Source organism: Petromyzon marinus, chromosome 61 (genome assembly GCF_048934315.1).
Source record: "Petromyzon marinus isolate PM22_M1 ecotype Great Lakes invasive population chromosome 61, UKy_Petmar_22M1.pri1.0, whole genome shotgun sequence".
NCBI lineage: Eukaryota > Metazoa > Chordata > Hyperoartia > Petromyzontiformes > Petromyzontidae > Petromyzon > Petromyzon marinus.
In genome coordinates, this window is record NC_133727.1 from 818,716 (window position 1) to 843,854 (window position 25,139).

At 55.0% G+C, this 25,139-nt stretch overlaps 2 protein-coding genes across 2 annotated transcripts in view; one reads left to right on the top strand and one right to left on the bottom strand.

Moving 5' to 3' along the window:
- Positions 1–1,136: 1,136 nt before the first annotated feature.
- On the bottom strand, positions 1,137–21,802 carry ALG8 (ALG8 alpha-1,3-glucosyltransferase). The gene is made up of 13 exons (XM_032976937.2): positions 17,036–21,802; positions 15,637–15,715; positions 13,048–13,241; positions 11,389–11,504; positions 10,696–10,763; positions 9,228–9,354; positions 8,874–8,977; positions 8,181–8,301; positions 7,292–7,431; positions 6,836–6,975; positions 6,029–6,126; positions 5,202–5,274; positions 1,137–3,731 (listed from the first exon to the last, which is right to left on the bottom strand). Exons 1-13 carry the CDS (start codon positions 17,116–17,118, stop codon positions 3,482–3,484), a joined length of 1,593 nt encoding a protein of 530 aa, XP_032832828.2. The 5' UTR covers positions 17,119–21,802; the 3' UTR covers positions 1,137–3,481.
- A 558-nt stretch (positions 21,803–22,360) lies between these two features.
- LOC116955781 (protein diaphanous homolog 2-like) overlaps positions 22,361–25,139 on the top strand; it is a 78,389-nt gene continuing 75,610 nt past the window's right edge. The window contains exon 1 of the mRNA XM_076053377.1: positions 22,361–23,238. Within this exon, the coding sequence (XP_075909492.1) occupies positions 22,984–23,238 (255 nt within the window). The 5' untranslated portion in view covers positions 22,361–22,983. The remainder of the gene's footprint in view (positions 23,239–25,139) is intronic.

Genomic DNA, 25,139 nt, shown 5'->3' on the forward strand with positions numbered 1-25,139 from the left:
GAGACCCAAGAGGCGGAACAAAAAAATACCTCGAAGGGTCCAATCGGCTGCTGGATTAAGGCCCTCCCCAATCCGCCTGCACGTTGAACTTCTTTCACACCGCACGTTTGCAACCGATGCCACTGATGTAACAGATACGTCCAACAAGTTTAGTTATTCTAACGTAACAATTTGAGCAGTTCAAACGAAAACTTTTATTTATTTATTTAAAGTGTACGCGCAGATGCAATCAGTTAAACTCACAATGTGTGATCGGGAGCCTTGATTATACGACCTTACATTTGTCAAGATTATTCCATGTATTTAATTTCTGAAATGTCATGTCCCACTCAGGTGGGGAAGTTTATTTGCCACTCAGGATATTTTACCCAGGAACACCCATCGAGTCGAAAGACGCTTTGCAGGAGGTTTTGCTACATTGGGATGTTTGGCCAATTATAAAACAATTTGAATGATGATTTAACGAAGGGATCGTGTTCAAGCTAATTGCATTGAAGCAGCTGACAACTCAGAGACCAGGGGATGGGAGTCTAATCCACAAGAGTGATCTGACCTGTCAGTCTGCTGTGTGGTCAAGCCGAGCGGCACCCCCAGTGGCAGCTGTCTCTAGGTGTGTCTGCTGCCAGTATGGGCCATAGCTTCTGCTGTGGTCAAACCTAGGGGCACCCCCAGTGGCAGCTGTCTCTAGGTGTGAATCTTTTGCCAGTAGGGCCATAGCTTCTGCTGTGGTCAAGCCTAGGGGTACCCCCAGTGGCAGCTGTCCCTGGGTGAGTCTGCTGTATTAGTCATAGCTTGTGTGGTCAAGCCTAGCGGCACCTCCACTGGCAGCTGTCTCTAGGTGCGAGTCTGCTGCCAGTATGGGCCATAGCTTCTGCTTTGGTCGAGCCTCGGGGCACCCCCAGTGGCAGCTGTCTCTGGGCATCGGTCTGCTGCTAGGAGGCGGCCATAGCTTCATGTGTGTCAAGTCCTAGGGGCACCCCCAGTGGCAACTGTCCCTGGGCATGAGTTTGCAGCCAGCAGGGGACGATTGCCGCTGCGTGTGTACGGTGACCCCAGTTGAGTCGTTCACGGTGTAATGATTGCGGCGAAGATAGCGGTTGTTGTGATGATTATGGCGATGAAGATCGGTAGCCCCATCATTGTGGTTCTCTTTATTTATACAGGAAATCCGCACCGAGTCTCGAGACACATTTCGAGACGTTTAACCAACTCCATTCGAACGTGGGAAGAAAGCAGCGTACCAGTAGGAGCAAATGACGCACACACAGTGGAGGCTCACAGTCAGGTTTAATTTACGAACCCACTTGCCGTACTGCCACCTCCTGGAATTGCACAGATCATCGGCTTTTTGGTCTTTCACAGATCTCTCCGTGACCCACCAACCCTTGCATCACATGCTCGCGTGCGATGATCGCTGCGGACGATGGCGACGATGATTACCTCATTTTAAACCATCGTCACGCAAACTTTTGGCTCGGCCATCGAACAAAGGCGGCGCTTTCACCACATCATCGCGCGGCGCTCTCAGATGCTCTTCTGTGGTCGTCTGGAACGCTCTTCCTGCCCATATCAGGAAGCCACTGGGAGCTGTGATGCACTTTTACATAATCAAAGATTGATAACAAATTTCTTTACCTCTGCTCTTTGTGGTGTTTAGTTTGTCGTCTTTCCCCCGCACCTCGGATTAGCACGGTTGGCTACGTATACGGTGCGAAAGAAGTTTAACATACGTACGTCACACAACTCCATCAAGTGAAACAAAACCAGACTATAAAATATTTAAAAAAAACCTACAGAGCACCGAGTTCAAACTTTGGGTCGCCCCCCCCCCCCGTTCCGTGCTGTCGTGGTAAACATTTAAAGACGCAAACTCTTGTACCAACAACAGCACCAACACTTCAGACGCAAGTTTTAGAGTCAATTTAAAACAAAGAATAATCAATTGCATTTGCAATGCGCCTTGCTTCAGAGCATCACTCCGGCACGTCCAACAGTAGGCCTACAAAGCTGAAATAAGAACATGTAAAAGAAGCCAGTCGGCTCAACGCAGCGGGCCTGCAAGGCTAACGAGAAGAACCAGAGTGGCGAACGGTGGAGTTCCGAGTTTCACGACACGTACGAACGCGTCTGCAGGTCAGAGCGGATCTCCCCTCGCTCAGATGAGGGTCGAGGCATCGGCGCTCCTCTACCGTTTACAGCCACGCTGCACGGCCAGCGATGGAAATTCCACGTTCATATGGCGGGGGGGGGGGGCTGGATCCGCCTATTGGACAACTACCGTTGATTTCTGCACAAAAGCGATGCTTATTTTTTATTTTGACAATCAACTCGCGAGTTCACTCCTCCACCCCCACCCCCCCCGAGCGGGATTTGAACTCGTGACCTTCCGACCGCGAGGCGCTCGCTCTGCCCCTGGGGCCACCCCGCCGCTGGGGCACGGTCCTCGAAGCGCGGTTCTTTGACGAGCGGCACTACGCTCGTGCGATTTATTATTATTACGACTACCGTTATATTAAAAGATTCGTCACCAGACGAATCGGCTTGGCAGAGCTCGCAAAATAACTGGGAGGTTCAGCCGGGACACAGCTAGCCCCGCCCTCCACCGCTATTGCCGCAAATTCAGTTATGGGGCCAGAGAATCTTAAGCTCGGGACGAAACCGTGATTTTCTTTTTGCAAATGATTGTGGGCGAGGGCACGGGAGGGCGGCTCCTCTGAATCCGCCGAAATGATCCCGGACACGCCTGGACGTGGCCCTTTAGCCCCCCCCCCCGCCCCCCCCCCCCCCCCGCTCGTGGCGGCCAGCCTGGTTTAACACATTCTCCTGCGGAAGGAGCTGGTAGGAACGTTGGGTTGCTCGGTCAATGGCCAGGGTCAACGGCGGCACCACGTGGTGTATTCAGTAAATATTCCCGACTGTGAGGGCGGGCACAAGCCGGCGTGAGTAGGTTAAATGTTGAGTTTTATAAGGGCACCACGGGGTGACCAGCCCCTCCCCACCCAGCCCCACCCTCCCCTCCCCACCCAGCCCCTCCCCCTACCCTCCCCTCTCCACCCAGCCCCACCCCTTCCCACGTGGACAGACATCCACAGACATCCACAATTAATCCCCTGCCTCCTGTGAATTAATCCCGGTTGGGCTTTCAGTCCACTAGGTTTCCTACCAGTAATACCGCGTGTGGGTGCGAGATCCCCAATGGCCTTGTTCAGAACGGAGTAGGCTTCACGGCCCAAGTTTGTAAAACTGCTCGTACATTAGCACTGCTGGCAGTCCAAGCCCCACTTGCAGGCCGGTGCTGCGTACGCCTTGCCTTGCACCGCACGGGGGCGGCTGCCGCTGGTGGAGGGGGGGGGGGGCGCTTCCCTAGGGGCAAGATCGCGGGGATGGAACCGGAAACGGTCGAGGTCCGTAAAACGCAAATTCCTCCTCCTCTCGTGGTCGTCTATAAAGATTTCTGAACGACCGCGACCGCCGCCGGCCGTCACTGCGCCTTCCGCCGGTCGTCGTCTCGGCCGCGGGGGCGGTGGGCGGAGCCCAGCGAGCGCAGGAGGCGGAACCAGGCGATGGCGACGCCCACGGCGCAGTAGCAGGAAGTGGCGAGCAGCGGCAGGAAGGGCATCGAGCTTCGCCACGGCGACAGCGGGAAGGCGAGCTCCACGAGCAGCGCCAGCGCGGCCAGGCCGGCCAGGTAGCCCGCGGCGCACGGGCCCAGCAGGCGCTCCCTGGCGCCGCTGGGCAAGGGGCGGGGCGGGGGAGACACCGGCGGCGGCGCCGTCAGTGAGACTCGACGCGCGTTTGCGGCGATGCACGCGCCTAGCGGCCGCTGGATTCGGTTCCCGACTCGGGCGCCTCTCTGTCTGGAGTTTGTGTTCTCACCCCGTCCGGCCGGCCGGCCGGCCGGCCGTTTCCCCTGGGTTCCCCGCTATGTTCGGCCCCCTCGTGACACGCAGATAAAATGAATGAAACCCCCCTATTGATACCCTCGCACCACGATCGTTCAAACGCTAAACGCCGACACCAATAGGTGTCTATATTTGGTGTTTGGACGTCGTAACACCTCCTGTCTCGCTGCCGAGGAAGGTAACGCCTATTCAGATTTTTTCATAATTATGATACCGGCAAAAAAGGTTCCGTAGGTACAGCGAAACGTTGTTCGCATAAAAATTGTCAAAAGGTTTGCTTGGGGTTTTCAACCCTCGCTCCTCCCCCCCCCCTTCCTCCTCCAGTTTGTTGATAAACAAAATGGAACGTGACAACTCTATTTGACTGGCTCCGTCGTCGGGTGGTGGAGGGATATTGCTAAAACAAAAACAACTGGCCATTACACACGCACGACGATGAGACCCGAAGGAAAGTTAACGACGAACCCTGACATCGGTCGCGAAAGGTCGGCCCCGAGTACAAATGAGCGCCGACCGTCGCTGACGTAACCGGCTTTCCGGAGCGCGCTGCCACCTCCCAATGGAACACGGAACGCGTTGCGTTTCGCTCGCACGGCTGGCGACGCACGGTTGCGGAAGAAGTTCGACGTACCGATGCCCGCCATTCGCCAGACTTTTGGAGGTGGTCAACGTCTCCTAGCCACCGTGGCATCACTGGTGTTGGGCGTGAGCGGGAATCGAACACGGGTCGCCCGGGGTTCGTAGCGCAGCGCGCTAACCACGACGCTACCGCTCCCCACCACCACCAATACCAATACCCGCCCATCCGCCACGAAGTGACGGTGACGTCACCGCGGCGCCTCTGTGCCAGGCCAGGTGCACTTTGAGGCCACGTGAATTGTCGAAGGCTCGCTGACTGGAGGTCTAACTGATATGACTGGTAGATCTGTGCCCCCTACTGTACCTACTTGCTGCATATTAGCCGCCCGGCGCTCCGCCCCTTCTTGTGAGCGTCAGTCCTCTACCCTCTGTTGTTGCTGGAGGGCGACTGCCTCCAACTGCCCAGTAGCAGCATCCTTCACGAGCCTCCTCCACAGAGGGCGATCTTGACACCGCTGGTACCAGTCATCGGCAAGTCCACTCAGCTCCACGTCCTCCCATACCAAATCAGCTCCATCTCTTCTCCTGCCCGCGCCGTGCCCGTTTCCCCCCCTCTATGCGGCCAAACAAAAGCTGCTTGGGGGCATGCGGTGGCTGGGCATGCGGGCTACATGACCCAGCACACATACGTACGGACATTCGAGAGACATCGGGACTCACCACACGAGCGACCCGAGGGTGGAGAAGCTAAAGATGGTGTACATCAGCATCAGGCCGATCTTGATGGGCAACTCTGTGGACAGAGATCGGAGGTCAAAAGTGAAATCGTGCAAAACGCGTGGATCATGAAACGCTTCATTTCCTCGCCACCATGGGAATCCCATGGAGGGCTAGCAGATGTTAACTACCTCGCCTGGTATACAGGAGGTCGTGGGGTTCGATCCCGACCCTGACGATGCCTGCTGCATATTTGGGGTTTGCCTGTCTCTCTCTCTCTCTCCCCGTGGTCTTGTGGATTTTTCTCCGGGTCCTCCGGTTTTTCCCTCCACATTTAGAATCAACGTCACGCGTTTAGAGTGTTTGGCTGCGATAGATTTCCACACGATGATACAGCAACTTCGTTGAGCTATCATGTGGCCTGGTCGCTTCTGAAAGAGAGCCATGTAGCTTCGTGTGCTCAGCCTTAAATGAATATCTGACGCGGTGTGTAAACATCAGCATCGGGGAGACAAATGCGCCGTGCCGGCCTTCATAGGTGCTCGTCACTAACAGCACTTGCCCCAACGGTCTGCCGAGGCTCTACGGGGGATCTTTGTCTTTGGGGAGCGGTGGAGCAGCGGTTAACGCGCTGCGCTACGAACCCGTCGGGCACAGTTCGATTCCCGCTCACAGTGACCGACAACCGGTGACCAAGATCTGAACCAGGTCCGGGCCTCCCCCGGGTCGCCTCGCGAACAGCACTTGCCCCGACAGTCTGTCCAGGCTATACGGAGGGGGGGCCTTTGTCTTGGTGCGTGGGGGCTGAAGGCGTCTCGGCCGCCGCTCACCAGGCAGGGTGAAGATGAGCGGGAACAGCGATAGGTGGCCGGTCGTGGCCAAGATCAGGAACGTCTCAGCGTCCTCTCGGCTCTCCACCGCCAGGAGTCTGCGAGGAAGCGGCGTCGTTAGCGGCGCCGGTCAGAGGTCGCCGGTCAGAGGTCGCCGGTCAGAGGTCGCCGGTCAGAGGTCGCCGGTCAGAGGTCGCCGGTCAGAGGTCACGGGGCACGGCCTGCGCCCCACCTGCCGAGCTGGGTCGTTTGCCGTCACGGGAACGTGGAACTTCCGGCACTTGCGCGGGAGTCGGAGCGCCGTTCGATGCTCGTTTTGTTCCGAGGCACCGGAGACGTGATGACGCATCATTGTCGTCATCGTCGTCGTCATCGTCGTCGTCGTCATCGTCGTCATCGTCGTCATTGTCATCCATTGAAGTACTCCCCTGCCAGCTGCATCACTCCATTCCGTCGTCGCTTTGTGAGCTGTGTCAAGCGCCTTGTACGTATGTGTGTGTGTGTGCACGGTAAACTTCTTTCGCACCGTACGTAGCCAGCCGTGGCAATCGTAGGTGCGGGGGGGAAGGAGTGAAGGCCCTCGATGAATAGACGAGAGCAGAAAGTGACGTTCAACAGCAATCGACCGAAGCCGGGAGGATATTCGAGAATCAGAATATTCATCTACACCGGAGGAACCCGATGAGCTATAAAGCTCTTTTTTCACAGACGTCCAGAGAGAAACGAACGAGCGGCGCCCGAGCACGGCTTCCAACACTGAGCGGCGGCATGCACGTTCGGCCCCGGTGGCGATGACGCGGCACGTACGTGAGTGGGAGGATGGCGATGAGGATGGCCTTCTCGTGGACGTGCCACCCGAAGAGGAACGACGCCAGGGCGCAGAGCGTAGCGCAGCGCACAAAGTGGCGCGGGCCGCACGGCCGCGACCACAGGGCCCACAGCGCCGGCTGCATCGGCCCTCGCGCGTCACCCGTGGGAGGGAGAGAGAGGGGGGGGAGGGGTTGAGGGGGGAGGAGGAGGGGGGGGCATCAACTACCCAAAGGCTCGGAGGAAACCAACGTGCAACGCAATCGTCGTCATTGTCGTCGGCCATGGCCAATCCACTGCTAGCCTGAGCTCGCAGCCATCTTTATGGGCAGTAGGCGAGTGGGGGGTAGGCGAGAGGATGTTGGGAGAGGCGTGGTGGGTGCAGGGCAGGGTTAGGCGAGGGGTGGTAGGCGAGTGGGTAGGAGCCGAGTGGTGGGTGCGGCTGGTCCGTCTCACCAGCATGGCGAGCAGCGTGCAGGCGACGGTGGCGCCGGGCGGCACGGAGGGCAGCACGGCGTGCTCGGCCTCGCCCACCAGCCCTCCTGTCATGGCCGCCGTGGCCAGGGAGCTTCCGTTCCAGAGCCCCGCACGGACGCCTGCAGCGGCGCAGAGGAGACGACGTGGGGGGGGGGGTGGGGGGTATGGGGGGCTGCTGCTCTCTCTCCGCTGCGTGAGCGGCCGTCTGCTGTCGTGTGCAGCTGTCTGCGAGTGCTGTGAGCGAGCAGCACCTGTGAAGGCCGGTACTGCACACGAGGGGGTGGGTGGCCAGCACCACGCCGCACCAAGTACTAATCTGAGGCCGAGTCGACCTAGGGGAGGTCCAGGACCGGTTCAGATAATTGTCGTTGGGGTTGGCCGCGAGCGGGAATCGAACTCGGGTGGCCAGGTTCGTAGCGCAGTGCGCTGACCGCTACAATACCGCTCCCCACCACCGCCACCACGGAGTTCCGGGTCGTTCCGGCCCCATTTCCACTGCTGGCACCGTGCAAGTCTACCGCTGGCACCGTGCAAGTCTACCACTGGCACCGTGCAAGTCTACCGCTGGCACCGTGTAAGTCTACCGCTGCCACCGTGCAAGTCTACCGCTGGCTCCATGCAAGTCTACCGCTGGCACCGCGCAAGTCTACCGCTGGCACCGCGCAAGTCTACCGCTGGCTCCGTGCAAGTCTACCGCTGGCACCGTGCAAGTCTACCGCTGGCACCGCGCAAGTCTACCGCTGGCTCCATGCAAGTCTACCGCTGGCACCGTGCAAGTCTACCGCTGGCACCGTGTAATCTACACAAACAATTCACCGGTCGGGGGGGTCACCGAGCGGAGGTTAGCGCCGTGGCGGCAGCGTCTCACCGGCGATGGCGAGCGCCTTGTCGGCGGCGTTGTAAAGCGCCCACGCGTTGGGCGCCCAGTAGGCGTGGCAGAGCCCCCGCCGGAAGGGGAAGAGGCGTGACAGCACCTGCGGCAGCTGGCCCTGCTCGCACGCGCGGGAGCGCCACGGTTTCAGCGCGCACGCAAGCCCCTCGCGGCCGGGCCGCGGTGGCCACGCCGCAGCTGGCCGCAGCTGCTTAGCCAGGCGATCCAGCACTGTGGAGGCGGCAGGGAGGGTTGGTGGATCGCGCGCAGATGATGACGACGACGAGCTGCCTTCAAAACGAACCGTCAGCAATAATAACGGCGGCTCAGATTTGGCATCGCGAGTCTTATCATCGTCGTAGTCGGTATCGCCGCAGTCGTCATCGTCGTCATCATCGCAATCAAAAAGAGCCGGGGCGCGGTGGCCATGCGCGTGGCTGCCTGCGACCCAGCACTGCGCGGGAGAGGGTTAGCGGATCACACGCAGATGGTGTGCGCAACTCCCTTCCCGTGGGCGTCGAGGAGAAGCCGTAGCCCGGCTCTGCCAGGAGAAGACTCGGCCGGTCCCAGGGTGTGAACCCAGGGCTTCGGAGCTAACCGGCTCGGTGTCTCGTTCTAAGCCCTCCCGTTATAGACGCCCGTTGCGGGGATTGAACTCGGGCCTTTGAGACGCGGGCAGGGGCTGCTCACCATGGCGATGAACGGGCCGAAGGAGCAGGCGAACACGGACAGGACGATCGCGGCCAGCCCCGATAGACGGGCCACGCTCAGACTTCTCCAGAGCACACTCCCGTCTAGACGCACGCGCGCACATGGGAGATCGTGACGCACATTAAAGATTGGCACACATTGAAGATGGACACACATTGAAGATTGACACACATTGAAGATGGACACACATGGGAGATGGCGACACATGGAAGATGGACACACATGGAAGATGGACACGCACACGGGAGATGGACACGCACATGGAAGATGGTGAACACGCACACCGAAGATGGACACGCACACCGAAGATGGACACGCACACGGGGGCCTCACCGGGGCGACTGCGCATGAAGCAGAACGTGCGTAGCATGTGGACGCCGTACGCCGGCGCCAGGTACAGGTAGATGTGCTTGAAGTTGAGCAGCAGAGAGAAGAGGAAGGCAGCCGTGTAGACCTTGCCCTGCAGGAGGGGAAACGCGACGCGTCGCCAGCCACTCGGAGGAGATCACGACAGGACCTCCCGCTGCTCAAACTAGTTGTTTTTATTTTTTTACTTTAGTTAAGGCCCCACCGAGCTGTACGCCTCTCGTTTCAGCAGCGACCTGGCCGTCACGAGTGATGGCTCGATCAAGTGGCTCATCATCGCGTGGGAATTTACAGCGGCCAAGTAACTCGCAGCGTTGTTGCCTCTAAATGTGGAGGGGAAACACCGGAGGACCCGGAGAAAATCCACGCGACCACGGAGAGAGAGACACAAACTCCAAATATACAGCAGCAGCAGGCATTGTCAGGGTCGGGATCGAATCCACGACCTCCTGTAGACCAGGAGAGGTAGTCAACATCTCACCACGGAGAGAGTGACACAAACTCCAAATATACAGCAGCAGCAGCAGCAGGCATCGTCAGGGTCGGGATCGAACCCACGACCTCCTGTAGACCTGGCGAGGTAGTCAACATCTTACCACGGAGAGACACAAACTCAAAATATACAGCAGCAGCAGGCATCGTCAGGGTCGGGATTGAACCCACGACCTCCTGTATACCAGGAGAGGTAGTCAACATCTCACCACGGAGAGAGAGACACAAACTCCAAATATACAGCAGCAGCAGGCGTCAGGGTCGGGATCGAACCCACGACCTCCTGTATACCAGGAGGTAGTCAACATCTCACCACTGTGGCGCCCCAAACAAGCATCGAGGCAATGAGGCTCACCTGTTTACAGCCCTGCAGAGCCAGTGGTGGGAAATTCCACATTCCTATGGCAGGAATGTGGGCAACCGTTCGTGTGGACTTGTCGGCAAATTGTTGCTCGTTTTATCTACCCCGGAGGGTTGACGATGATGGTCTGAGTCAACCCCCCCAAGCGGGATTGAAACTCGCGACCTTCCGACCACCCGGCCGCTGTGGTACGGTCCTCGAAGCGCGGTTCTTTGTCGAGCGGCACTACGCTCGTGCGATTTGTTGACATTATTATGACTACCATTATATAAAAAGATCCGTCACCAGCGCCAACCGGTTGATCGGCTTGGCAGAGCTCGCAAAATAACTTACAGCAGCTGCCACGCGTCTGGGAGGCTCAGCCGGGACACACGGTGCACTGGCGGCCCCTCCCACCCTCCGCGAGCCCCGCCCACTTTTACATAGACACGCCCACTCCACCGCCAGCCCCCCTGCCACATTCCCAAAGCCTGTGCAGCGATTGTTAACGACACAATCGCTGTTGTTCATGACGTAACCGTGACGCCGATTTGGCTTCTGTGCAAGAAAACAACGAACCACAAACACGCTTACGGGCATCACCTGGTACAGGCGGGCAATGGACAACAGCATCAGTCCGGAGAGGAAACCGTTGTATTGAAAATGGATATCTGGCAGGATGGGGTTTAGAAACAATGACTTTAGACAGGAAGATAAACATAAATGGATTTGGAATTGGCTTCATGGCATCCTCTTCACGGTAAATTTTCTTTATTTACGATTATCAATAACTTTCATTATCCATAATTTCAATCCTATTGTGCTATTGGTGTCATGCCGTTAAAACAAAAATATCCCATCAGGAACTCTCGTGAGAAACAGTGCTGTACCCCATGCTGTCGGACTACTGCTGTGATCCCTTCAAGTGACTCGTGGTCCACGTGGTAACGGGCAGCGCTTCCCCACGCCGCTCCGCTACCCAGAGGGGTGCTCGTTGCACGACGGCCAATCCCATATTTTTATTTCTCAGAGATGGAGTGTCGGCTCGTAGTGGGCGTGGCTCGTATGGGGGGCGTGGCTCGAATAGGGGGCGTGGCTCGTGGGAGGCGTGGCTCATAGAGGGGCGTGGCTTGTTGGGGGTTTCCCACATTCAGGAGGATGTGGGGGGGGAAGGACGGCTGTCCTTTTTTTAAAGTAATCATCCGCAAGAAGAAGTCGATATTACATTTTCTAGCCGATTAATCGACTTTGTTCTCCTAATCGCCTCAAGGCGCCGGCGGGCGACGGCCGGGATACGGTCGACGAGCAGGAGCCCGACGTTGGTGACGAGCAGAGCGGCGAGGCCCAGGCCGGGGCTAGGCGTCAGCTCTCCCGGACGGGCCTTGGCCTTGCCACGCACGCACCGGCCGCACCTGCACGCGGCAACGGTCGGCACGGATTTCAGGCAGTGGGGGAGGGGGGTAGCGATGCCATTGTCCACTGCCAAATTGATGGAAAGTCGTTGAGTGAAGTCAAGTTAGGGTCACGGTGTCTTGGTGGGAAGGCCACATGCTAATGGAGGGACCAAACATAGACAAAGCCGTGCTGATCATATTGACACCACCAGAGACTGGTCAGTCAGTCAGTGTCTAGAGACCCCACCAGTCAGTCAGTCACTGTGTAGAGACCCCACCAGTCAGTCAGTCACTGTGTAGAGATCCCACCAGTCAGTCACTGTCTAGAGACCCCACCAATCACCAGTCACCAGTCAGTGTCTAGAGACCCCACCAGTCAGTCAGTGTCTAGAGACCCCACCAGTCAGTCAGTCACTGTGTAGAGATCCCACCAGTCAGTCACTGTCTAGAGACCCCACCAATCACCAGTCACCAGTCAATGTCTAGAGACCCCACCAGTCAGTCAGTCACTGTGTAGAGACCCCACCAGTCAGTCAGTCACTGTGTAGAGATCCCACCAGTCAGTCACTGTCTAGAGACCCCACAGTCACCAGTCAGTGTCTAGAGACCCCACCAGTCACCAGGCAGTGTCTAGAGACCCCACCAGTCAGTCACTGTGTAGAGACCCCAACAGTCAGTCAGTCACTGTCTAGAGACCCCACCAGTCAGTCAGTGTCTAGAGACCCCACCAGTCACCAGTCAGTGTCTAGAGACCTCACCAGTCACCAGTCAGTCAGTGTCTAGAGACCCCACCAGTCACCAGTCAGTGTCTAGAGACCCCACCAGTCACCAGTCAGTGTCTAGAGACCCCACCAGTCAGTCAGTGTCTAAAGACCCCACCAGTCAGTCACCAGTCAGTGTCTAGAGACCCCACCAGTCACCAGTCAGTGTCTAGAGACCCCACCAGTCACTAGTCAGTGAGTCAGTGTCTAAAGACCCCACCAGTCAGTCACCAGGCAGTGTCTAGAGACCCCACCAGTCACCAGTCAGTGTCTAGAGACCCCACCAGTCAGTCAGTGTCTAGAGACCCCACCAGTCACCAGGCAGTGTCTAGAGACCCCACCAGTCACCAGGCAGTGTCTAGAGACCCCACCAGTCACCAGTCAGTGTCTAGAGACCCCACCAGTCACCAGTCAGTGTCTAGAGACCCCACCAGTCACCAGTCAGTGTCTAGAGACCCCACCAGTCACCAGTCAGTGTCTAGAGACCCCACCAGTCACCAGTCAGTGTCTAGAGACCCCACCAGTCACCAGTCAGTGTCTAGAGACCCCACCAGTCACCAGTCAGTGTCTAGAGACCCCACCAGTCACCAGTCAGTGTCTGGAGACCCCACCAGTCACCAGGCAGTGTCTAGAGACCCCACCAGTCACCAGGCAGTCAGTCAGTGTCTAGAGACCCCACCAGTCACCAGGCAGTCAGTCAGTGTCTAGAGACCCCACCAGTCACCAGTCAGTGTCTGGAGACCCCACCAGTCACCAGGCTCTCTCTCCACCGCACGTGTGCGGGTGACGCCGCCACTCACTCCCACGCGGCGTAGACGATCAGCGCGTCGGTGGCCGTGACGGAGAGGCGCTGGAAGAGCACGGTGGCCGGACTCGTGTAGCCCACGTTGCCCACCGCCAGCATGGCCGGGTCGAACCATCGGGCCGCGTGCGACAGCGCCAGCTCCAGCCACGCGAACAGCGGCGGGTAGTCCAGCGTCCACTCCGACGTGTCCTGCCGGCGAAGCGGCGGCGCACCCGGGGTCAAGAGGCGCGAGCGCCTTCTCGTCGTCGTCCGTCCGTCACGAGCGGTCCAGCGAGGGACCGTCGCTCCAACGGCGCGGCGCGCCCCCTTGCGACGGCGTTCGCGCTCAAACCGATCTGGGCCGCCGTAGACCGGCGTCTCGGGTGATCCGTTTGATCCATGGATCATGGAGGGGGGGGGGGGACGCGGACCGTCCCCCTCGAACCGAAGCTCTCGGTCGTCGGGATGACCGGTCGCAAACGCCAACGGTGACGTTCCTGGCGAAGTGGAACCATCGGGTTGCCAAGAAATAGGCCGTCGTTGGCATCGCGCGTGGAAGGACTGGCAAGCCGGTCCACATCAGCTGGAAGCAATGTCCAGGCCTCGGCACCGTACCAACCACAACGCTGACGAAGCCTCCTCGTCGCCTCTGACAAAACACCTCGCCCCGGGCGTCGTCCGGTAACTGCGACAGCGTCAACTCGTGACGCCGCGCGTGGCGTTCGCTCATCAAACTCGGGCCGCCAGCTCGCAGTGAAGCGCATTAACCACTGCGCCACCGCTCCTCAGCTAAATAAACAAAGCATGGTGATTGTGCTGTTGTTCGTTTAGAGAAGTGTTCTTCACTGCCAGGCCCCGAGAGGCACTGGTGGCCCCTGATGGCCTATAGTGCAGCCCCCAACAATACAAAAAGAGTGAAAACGCCACCACCACCCCATCATCATCACCATCAACACCTCCCTATCATCATCATCATCACCACCATCAACACCTCTCCATCATCATCACCATCAACACCACCCCATCATCATCATCAACACCTCCCCATCATCATCATCAACACTACCCCATCATCACCATCAACACCTCCCCATCATCATCACCATCAACACCTCCCCATCATCATCACCATCAAACACCTCCCCATCATCATCGTCATCACCATCAACACCTCTCCATCATCATCACCATCAACACCTCCCCATCATCATCACCATCAACACCTCCCCATCATCATCATCATCAACACCTCCCCATCATCATCATCACCATCAACACCTCCCCATCATCATCATCACCATCAACACCTCCCCATCACCATCAACACCTCCCCATCATCATCACCATCAACACCTCCCCATCATCACCATCAACACCTCCCCATCATCATCATCACCATCAACACCTCCCCATCATCATCATCACCATCAACACCTCCCCATCATCATCACCATTAACACCTCCCCATCATCACCATCAACACCTCCCCATCATCATCATCACCATCAACACCTCCTCATCATCATCACCATCAACACCACCCCATCATCACCATCAACACCTCCCCATCATCATCACCATCAACACCATCCCATCACCATCATCACCATCAACACCTCCCCATCATCATCATCATCACCATCAACACCTCCCCATCATCATCACCATCAACACCTCCCCATCATCACCATCTCCCCATCATCATCACCATCAACACCTCCCCATCATCATCATTACCATCAACACCTCCCCATCATCATCACCAACACCTCCCCATCATCACCATCACCATCGTCGTGCTGCTGTCAACCCCCCAATGGTTTCAAACGTGTGACGGTCCCCGCAGCGACGATGTCTTCTCGGCGCCAAGTGGCTCCCCCTCTGACGATGAATGACGAACGCTGGGCTAGAGCTACTTCGATGATTTTACATCGGCGGTGCTTTAACGAGCCAAATGGTTGCGTGTGAGAGTCGCCGAGTAATGCGTCGCCACTTATCTTAACGTAATTACACAGCGCCTTAACCAAGAGTTAACGGTACAACAATAACTCGTGTGTGAATGTAATGGTGGAGATGCGGTGAATGAAATGGACGAGAGGGAATCAAGGGGGGGCGAATCTGTGATGCGTGAATTTGGTGAAAGAGAAATTGACGACAGTTCATGATGATGATGATTGGGGTGAATGATTTATAGCCGTATTATGAGAATAATTATTATTCTGACAGTATATTATGAATGGATTGAATGATTGGGGTGAATCTGTGATAGCCGTATGAGAATTATTATTCTGACAGTAGATGATGATGATTGGGGTGAATCAGTGATAGCCGTCTAATGAGAATTATGAATCTGACAGTAAATGTTGAATGGAATGAATGCACGGGGTGATATAATGAGAATATGAAGAGAGAACAGGAACGGTGGCGGTGGTGGTGGTTACGAGATGGAGATTATGGGGGTCGTGTGGTGATCTACGGGTACCAATAAGGGAGTTGTGAGTGAGGATCGGAAACTTAGTGAGCGAAGGTGAGCGATCCCCACCAAGTGGGTGAGCGAGCGAGTGAGTGAAACGCCGCACGCGTTCAACGCAAGCGGCAGACTCACCTCGTAGTACCATTGTGAGACGGGCAGACTGTGCGTGATTGCCAGCCAATTGCGGTGCACCTCAAAATCCGTGGAACGACTTCACGCACGCGAGAGACAGAGAGAACGCACGCGGGCAACAGCACACAACACAAAATCCCCCGTGTAGCCTTAACAGGCTGTTGGGGCAAGTGCTGTTTGCGAGTAGCAGCACCTACGATGGCCGGAACGGCACACGAGGGGGTGGGTGGCCAGCACCACGCCCGGCCGCCTTTGTCTCCCCAGTGGCGATGTTTTACACATCGCACCAGGTACTCGTTTGAGGCTGAGTCGACCTAGGGGAGGCCCAGGATCGGTTCAGATAAATCGTCACCGGTGTTGGCCGTGAGCGGGAATCCAACTCGGGTCGCCGGGTTCGTAGCGCAGCGCGCTAACCGCTACACTATCGCTCCCCACCAGGCCAGACACGCTTCGCTAGCATGTTCAATCCACTGCTGGATGGGACGCAATCCCTGCCGGGTGCGGTGACTTCTGCGACGGTTGGTGGATCACGTAGAGATCGGCGCGACTCCCAAACGACTTCGCACCACTCTGTTCGGCGCGGTTTGGCGAAGGCGTGGGAGCATACAAGTACAATACAACACTGTACAGTAGTACACAAACGAATGTCCACAGAACGTGCCAATTCGTCACCAGTACAGCACACCGGTGTGTTGGAGAGACAAGCCACATTTTACAAGCCACAACATTTACATTAATTTACAAATGAATGTGGCTGCGCTACACTGCCCTCTGCTGCCCACTATACTGCTAGGCAGCCTTGCAACTTATGACACCTGCCCACGTGTGGCACAAGTTACAGAGGAAAGTATAAACAAATTATCTCCGTGTGAGTCTATGGGCATCTGTATGAATCTGTGGGTCTCTGTGCGAGTTTGTATGAATCTATGGGTCTGTGCGAGTCTGTATGAATGTATGGGTCTCCGTATGAATCTATGGGTGTCTGTGCGAGTCTGTATGAATCTATGGGTCTCGGTACGAATCTGTATGCATCTTTGGTTCTCTGTATGAATCTATGGGTGTCTGCGAATCTGTACGAATCGATGGGTGTCTGTGCGAGTCTGTATGAATCTATGGGTCTCTATGAATCTATGCGTGTCTGTGCGAATCTGTATGAATATGGGTCTCTGTATGAATCTATGGGTGTCTGTGCGAATCTGTATGAATCTATGGGTCTCTATGAATCTATGGGTGTATGTACGAGTCTGTACAGATCGATGGGTCTCTGTGCAACGTGGCAATGTTTACTACGATTGTGACCACACAGATCCAAGCACGCTGCTCCCAGGCTACCCCCGCCGCCCGCTCCCCCTCGCGCTTAGCCTGCGACAACGACGAGGCGGCTGCGAGCGTGACCCACTAGGCGGGGACGAGGAGGCATTTGAAGAGGGTGATTCCGGCCACGGTCAAGATGAAGGCGCACGTGTCGCTGGGCGCCGCCATCTTGGGTAAGGGCGGGGTGGGAAGCTGCTCACTTCCGGGTGTGTGAGTTTGCGGGGGGGCGGAGTGTGTGGTCACGTGGTCGGGACCCGCGCGCGCGTAATCGGAGTTTTAGCAATCGTCGATTACAGGCGGTGCACGATTAAATTTAACCTGTAGCGATTAATAACTTGTAGCGATTAATAATCTGTAGCGATTAATAACCTGTAGCGATTAATAACTTGTAGCGATTAATAACTTGTAGCGATTCATAGCCTGTAGCGATTCATAACTTTTAGCGATTCATAACTTGTAGCGATTAATAACTTGTAGCGATTCATAGCCTATAGCGATTACTAACTTGTAGCGATTAATAACCTGTAGCGATTAATAACTTGTAGCTATTAATAACTTGTAGCGATTAATAACCTGTAGCGATTAATAACCTGTAGCGATTAATAACCTGTAGCGCGGAACCGATTCCAATTTGTGAATCTGTGGGTCTATTTGTGTATCTATGAGTCTCTGTGTGAGTCTATGGGTCTCTGTGACAGTCTATGGGTCTCTGTGACAGTCTATGGGTCTCTGTGACAGTCTATGGGTCTCTGTGACATTCTATGGGTCTCTGTGTGAGTCTATGGGTCTCTGCGTGAGTCTATGGGTCTCTGTGTGACTGACAGGGTGGGTCTCTGTGCGAGTCTATGGGTCTCTGTGTGAGTCTATGGGTCTCTGTGTGAGTCTATGGGTCTATGTGTGAGTCTATGGGTCTATGTGTGACTGACAGGGTGGGTCTCTGTGTGAGTCTATGGGTCTCTGTGTGAGTCTATGGGTCTCTGTGTGAGTCTATGGGTCTCTATGTGTGTCTATGGGTCTCTATGTGAGTCTATGGGTCTCTGTGTGAGTCTATGGGTCTCTGTGCGAGTCTATGGGTCTCTGTGTGAGTCTATGGGTCTCTGTGTGAGTCTATGGGTCTCTGCGTGAGTCTATGGGTCTCTGTGACAGTCTAGGGGTGTCTGTGCGAGTCTATGGGTCTCTGTGTGAGTCTATGGGTCTCTGTAACAGTCAATGGGTGTCTGTGCGAGTCTATGGGTCTCTGTGTGAGTCTATGGGTCTCTGTGCGAGTCTATGGGTCTCTGTGTGAGTTTATGGGTCCCTGTGTGACTGACAGGGTGGGTCTCTGTGTGAGTCTATGGGTCTCTGCGTGAGTCTATGGGTGGGTCTCTGTGACAGTCTATGGGTGTCTGTGCGAGTCTATGGGTCTCTGTGTGAGTCTATGGGTCTCTGTGACAGTCTATGGGTGGCTGTGCGAGTCTATGGGTCTCTGTGTGAGTCTATGGGTCTCTGTGCGAGTCTATGGGTCTCTGTGTGAGTCTATGGGTCTCTGTGTGACTGACAGGGTGGGTCTCTGTGTGAGTCTATGGGTCTCTGCGTGAGTCTATGGGTCTCTGTGACAGTCTATGGGTGTCTGTGCGAGTCTATGGGTCTCTGTGTGAGTCTATGGGTCTCTGTGACAGTCTATGGGTGTCTGTGCGAGTCTATGGGTCTCTGTGTGAGTCTATGGGTCTCTGTGCGAGTCTATGGGTCTCTGTGTGAGTCTATGGGTCTCTGTGTGACTGACAGGGTGGGTCTCTGTGCGAGTCTATGGGTCTCTGTGTGAGTCTATGGGTCTCTGTGACAGTCTATGGGTCTCTGTGTGGGTCTATGGGTCTCTGTGTGGGTCTATGGGTCTCTGTGACAGTCTATGGGTCTATGTTTGAGTCTATGGGTCTATGTTTGCGTCTATGAGTCTCTGTGCGAGTCTATGGATCTATATGCTTAGCTCTTTTGGTAAAGTCACGTTGAAGGGAAACAATAATATATATAAAACAATAAAAATTCTCACGACGTTTCGACCATAACGCAAACGGTCATCATCAGGTGTGAAAAACCAACGGCAAGAAACAAAAAAACCCCTACGCAAATAAAACAGCACGGCCATCCCCAAAGACGCGTGCCCGTTTTGTCGAGAGAGCGTGACCCAGCCCTCGAGAGCACACGGCGGACCATGCGGGTGGTGGCATCGAGGAATGGTCACGCGCCAGAGATGCCACCAGCGGTCGCTGGAGGTAATGACAGGGGAGTCAGTTGTGAGTGTGAAGGGACTGGTGGCCACGGGAGGTAATGACAGGGGAGTCAGTTGTGAGTGCGAAGGGACTGGTGGCCACGGGAGGTAATGACAGGGGAGTCAGTTGTGAGTGCGAAGGGACTGGTGGCCACGGGAGGTAATGACAGGGGAGTCAGTTGTGAGTGTGAAGGGACTGGTGGCCACGCGAGATAATGACAGGGGAGTCAGTTGTGAGTGTGAAGGGACTGGTGGCCACGCAAGGTAATGACAGGGGAGTCAGTTGTGAGTGCGAAGGGACTGGTGGCCACGGCAGGTAATGACAGGGGAGTCAGTTGTGAGTGCGAAGGGACTGGTGGCCACGGGAGGTAATGACAGGGGAGTCAGTTGTGAGTGCGAAGGGACTGGTGGCCACGGCAGGAAATGACAGGGGAGTCAGTTGTGAGTGCGAAGGGACTGGTGGCCACGGGAGGTAATGACAGGGGAGTCAGTTGTGAGTGTGAAGGGACTAGTGGCCACGGGAGGTAATGACAGGGGAGTCAGCTGTGAGTGTGAAGGGACTGGTGGCCACGGCAGGTAATGACAGGGGAGTCAGTTGTGAGTGTGAAGGGACTGGTGGCCACGGGAGGTAATGACAGGGGAGTCAGTTGTGAGTGTGAAGGGACTGGTGGCCACGCGAGGTAATGACAGGGGAGTCAGCTGTGAGTGTGAAGGGACTAGTGGCCACGGCAGGTAATGACAGGGGAGTCAGTTGTGAGTGTGAAGGGACTAATGGCCACGGGAGGTAATGACAGGGGAGTCAGTTGTGAGTGTGAAGGGACTGGTGGCCACGGGAGGTAATGACAGGGGAGTCAGCTGTGAGTGCGAAGGGACTGGTGGCCACGGGAGGTAATGACAGGGGAGTCAGTTGTGAGTGTGAAGGGACTGGTGGCCACGGGAGGTAATGACAGGGGAGTCAGCTGTGAGTGTGAAGGGACTGGTGGCCACGGGAGGTAATGACAGGGGAGTCAGTTGTGAGTGCAAAGGGACTGGTGGCCACGGGAGGTAATGGCAGGGGAGTCAGCTGTGAGTGTGAAGGGACTGGTGGCCACGCGAGGTAATGACAGGGGAGTCAGCTGTGAGTGTGAAGGGACTAGTGGCCACGGCAGGTAATGACAGGGGAGTCAGTTGTGAGTGCAAAGGGACTGGTGGCCACGGGAGATAATGGCAGGGGAGTCAGCTGTGAGTGTGAAGGGACTGGTGGCCACGCGAGGTAATGACAGGGGAGTCAGTTGTGAGTGTGAAGAGACTGGTGGCCACTGGAGACAAAGCTTAATAATTGGCTGTGTAGGGTTGGTGGTGGGTGAACGGACACGTCGATATTCACGCGATCTAACCCAGGTGATGGAGGTTACCAGGTCTGAACAACGATGCCAGCTAGGTCCAGATTCCCATCTCATTCGTTATCACCTGCCATGATCCTATCCACTGCTGGATGAAGGCTGTGGCCTGCTCTCCCAGGGCCCTCAATTATGGATGCACCAATCCTCGTGGTGGGTGTCTGGGTGGCCTCGATGTCAGAAACGATGCGCATGGCACCATTGATTGCCTCGGTTCGATTCCGGGTTCCAGCCAATGCCTGTGATTACACTCGAGTGTTAGAGAGCTGATGACTTATGCAGACAATCCAAAGACTTACAAAGAAACTCATTACACGTACACAGAGACCCAGTAGACTTATGTTGAGAATCGTGGGCTTGTATGAAAACCCGTAGACTCACGTGGCATCCCAGACTGACATAGAGTCCCAAGAATTTTTGTTTTTTATACCCAACGTTGCCCCAGACGTTCAATGTTTCCTGGGGTATGGCTGGCTCGGGCCCATACATTGGGCATGGGCGGATTCATTTAATTAGGCTTAATTATTCTTATATTTAGAAAATGTGAACGCCCCACTGATCGTACATGTGTGTGCGTGCATGTGTCTGTGTCCATATGGAGGAGGCTCGTGAAGGACGCTGCTGCTGCTACTGGGCAGTTGGAGGCAGTCGCCCTCCAGCAACAACGGAGGGCAGAGGAGCGACGCTCACAACAACGAGCGGAGCGCCGGGCGGATAAAATACAAGCTGGTACAGTAGGGGGTACTGCTGGTGGTGCATCGGCCAGTCATCTCAGTCAGCCAAGCCATGGCACCTGCCAAGTCTGTCCCGTGACCTCCTGCACCTAGCCTGGCACAGTAGGGGGTACAGCTGGTGGTGCATCGGGCAGTCATCTCAGTCAGCCAAGCCATGGCACCTACTGGGTCTGTCCCGTGATCTCCTGCACCTAGCCTGGCACAGTAGGGGGTACAGCTGGTGGTGCATCGGGCAGTCATCTCAGTCAGCCAAGCCATGGCACCTGCTGGCTCTGTCCCGTGACCTCCTGCACCTAGCCTGGCACAGCTGGTGGTGCATCGGCCAGTCATCTCAGTCAGCCAAGGCGTGGCACCTGCTGGGTCTGTCCCGTGACCTCCTCTTGCCAGCGAGGCTTCGACACTTCACGTGACCTCAAGGTGCACCTAGCCTGGCACGAGCGCCGTGGTGACGTCACCGTCACTTGGTGGCGAATGGCGTGAGTTGGTGGGGTGGGGGTAGGTGGTGGTGGCGCGTGGTGAGTGGTGGGGGGGTGTTGTTGGGGGGTGGGGAGTGGTGATGGTGGGGGGTGATGGTGGGGGTGGTGGTGGAGGGTGGTGGTGGGGGTGGTGGGTGGTGGAGGGTGGTGGTGGGGGTGGTGGGGGGGCGGTGATGGTGGGGGTGGTGGAGGGTGGTGGTGGAGGGTGGTGGTGGGGGGTGTCGGTGGTAGTGGGGGGTGGTGGTGATATATTTTTGGGGTGCAGCTTGTAAAAGCGCCGGGCCCCACCCCATGTGCCCAGCACGCTGGGTTCCAGTGGCAGCAGCAGCAAGTGGTGACACACGCGGATACACACAGAGACACATACACGCAGACACACACTCAGACACACACACGCACGCACGCAGACACACTCAGACACACACAGAGACACTCAGACACACACACAGATACACACAGAGACACATACACGCAGACACACACTCAGACACACACACGCACGCAGACACACTCAGACACACTCAGACATACACTCAGACACACACAGAGACACTCAGACACACGCATAGATACACGCAGATACACACAGAGACACACACAGACACGCAGATACACACACAGACACGCAGACACACAGACACACACACAGACACACACACACAGACACAGACAGACACACACAGATACACACAGACAGACACACACATACACACACACAGACACACGCACACACACAGACAGACACACACAGATACACACAGACACACACAGACAGACACACACATACACCCGCAGACACACAGACACACAGATACACACAGACAGACACACACACAGACACACACACACAGACAGACACACACACACAGACAGACACAGACAGACACACAGATACACACAGACACACACACAGATACACACAGACAGACACATACACCCACAGACACACAGATACACACACAGACAGACAGACACATACAGATACACACAGACAGACACACATACGACCACATATACACACAGATACAGACACACACAAGCCTGTAGTGGTGACACGTGCGTGCGTTACGGCACAGTCCTCGCTGTTGCTAGCTGTACCGCCGTCAACAACAACAACATCAACAACAGCATCAAGAACATCAACAACAACAACATCAACAACAACATCAACAACAACATCAACAGCAGCGACGACCGTGATGGAGAGCGAGGGAGAGAAGGCGGCGGGGCTGGACTCCTCTCCCCCTCCTCCTCCTGCTGCTCATCCTGCTGCTGCTGCTGCCTCCAAGCTGCTACGGCGAGAATCGTCATCATCCCACAGGGGCAGCTTCGGCGTCTCCACCACCGCCAACACCACCTCCACCACCAACAACACCAATACCTCATCCGCCTCCTCCTCCTCGTCGGCGGTGGCTTCGGACGAGGTCCCGGAGCAGCTGAGGAGGTCGAAATTTGTGAGTTCGCCTCGGCTCCCTCGGTCTCGTAGATCGATCCACTGCTGGATGAAGTCCGGAAATCATTTCAAGAGTGTTCACCATCATCGTCATCATCGCCGTTGTCACCATCATCATTATAGTCATCATCATCGTCACCATCATCATCATCATCATCGTCACCATCATTATAGTCATCATTATAGTCATCATTATAGTCACCATCACCATCGTCACCATCATTATAGTCATCATCGTCACCATCATCATCACTATAGTCATTATTATAGTCATCATCATCATCGTCACCATCATCGTCACCATCACCATCGTCACCATCACCATCGTCATCATCATCGTCACCATCATCACCATCGTTATGATTTCTTCTCTCGAGAGAACTTTTCTCTATTACGCCGTCATCATTAATGATTATTGCGACGAAATAATCACCAGTGCAGTATTGTAATGTGATCGATAAACAGTCGAGTTATTGATGTTTATAATACGCGATCAGTGTAACTATCGTATACGTTCAAGGGTACTGTACATCAGCAATAAATCAGTGTTAAAATCATCAATAATTAATGACTTATCATAAATAACCAAGAGTCAATGTCATTCGTGAGCATCAGTAATGCATCGTCATCAATAATATTGTTAAAGCGTCATTGGTGTTAAATAGTCGTAAATAATTCAACCATCACAGGATTATAATGAATGCTGCTGAATGTTCATCATCATCACAGACATCAGTGGTATGGCCATCGTGACGACATCATCACCATCACTATACTACCACCATCAACATTATAGTCATCACATGTACCACCATCATCATCATCACCACAGACATCAGTGGCATGGCCATCATCACCATCACTATACTACCACCACCAACATAGTCATCACATGTACCACCACCAACATAGTCATCACATGTACCACCACCATCATCATCACTACTACGACCATCAACATTATAGTCATCACATGTACCACCATCATTATCATCATCACAGACATCATCATCAGTGGCATGGCCATCACCACGACATCATCACCATCACTACTACGACCATCAACATTATAGTCATCACATGTACCACCATCATCATTACAGACATCATCATCAGTGGCATGGCCATCACCACGACATCATCACCATCACTACGACCACCATCAACATCATAGTCATCACATGTACCACCACCACCACCATCACAGACATCAGTGTCATGGCCATCATCACTATACTACCACCATCAACATTATAGTCATCACATGTACCACCATCATCATCATCACAGACATCATCAGTGGCATGGCCATCACCACGACATCATCACCACCGTCAACATTATAGCCATCACAGGTATCACAACCATCATCATCATCACCGTCAACATTATAGCCATCACAGGTACCACAACCATCATCATCACCGTCAACATTATAGCCATCACAGGTATCACAACCATCATCATCACCACTGTCAACATTATAGCCATCACAGGTATCACAACCATCATCACCGTCAACATTATAGCTATCACAGGTATCACAACCATCATCATCATCATCACCACCGTCAACATTATAGCCATCACAGGTATCACAACCATCATCATCATCACCACCGTCAACATTATGGCCATCACAGGTATCACAATCATCATCATCACCGTCAACATTATAGCCATCACAGGTATCACAACCATCATCATCATCACCACTATCAACATTATAGTCATCACAGGTATCACAACCATCATCATCATCACCACTGTCAACATTATAGCCATCACAGGTATCACAACCATCATCATCATCACCACCGTCAACATTATAGCCATCACAGGTATCACAACCATCATTATCATCACTGTCAACATTATAGCCATCACAGGTATCACAACCAT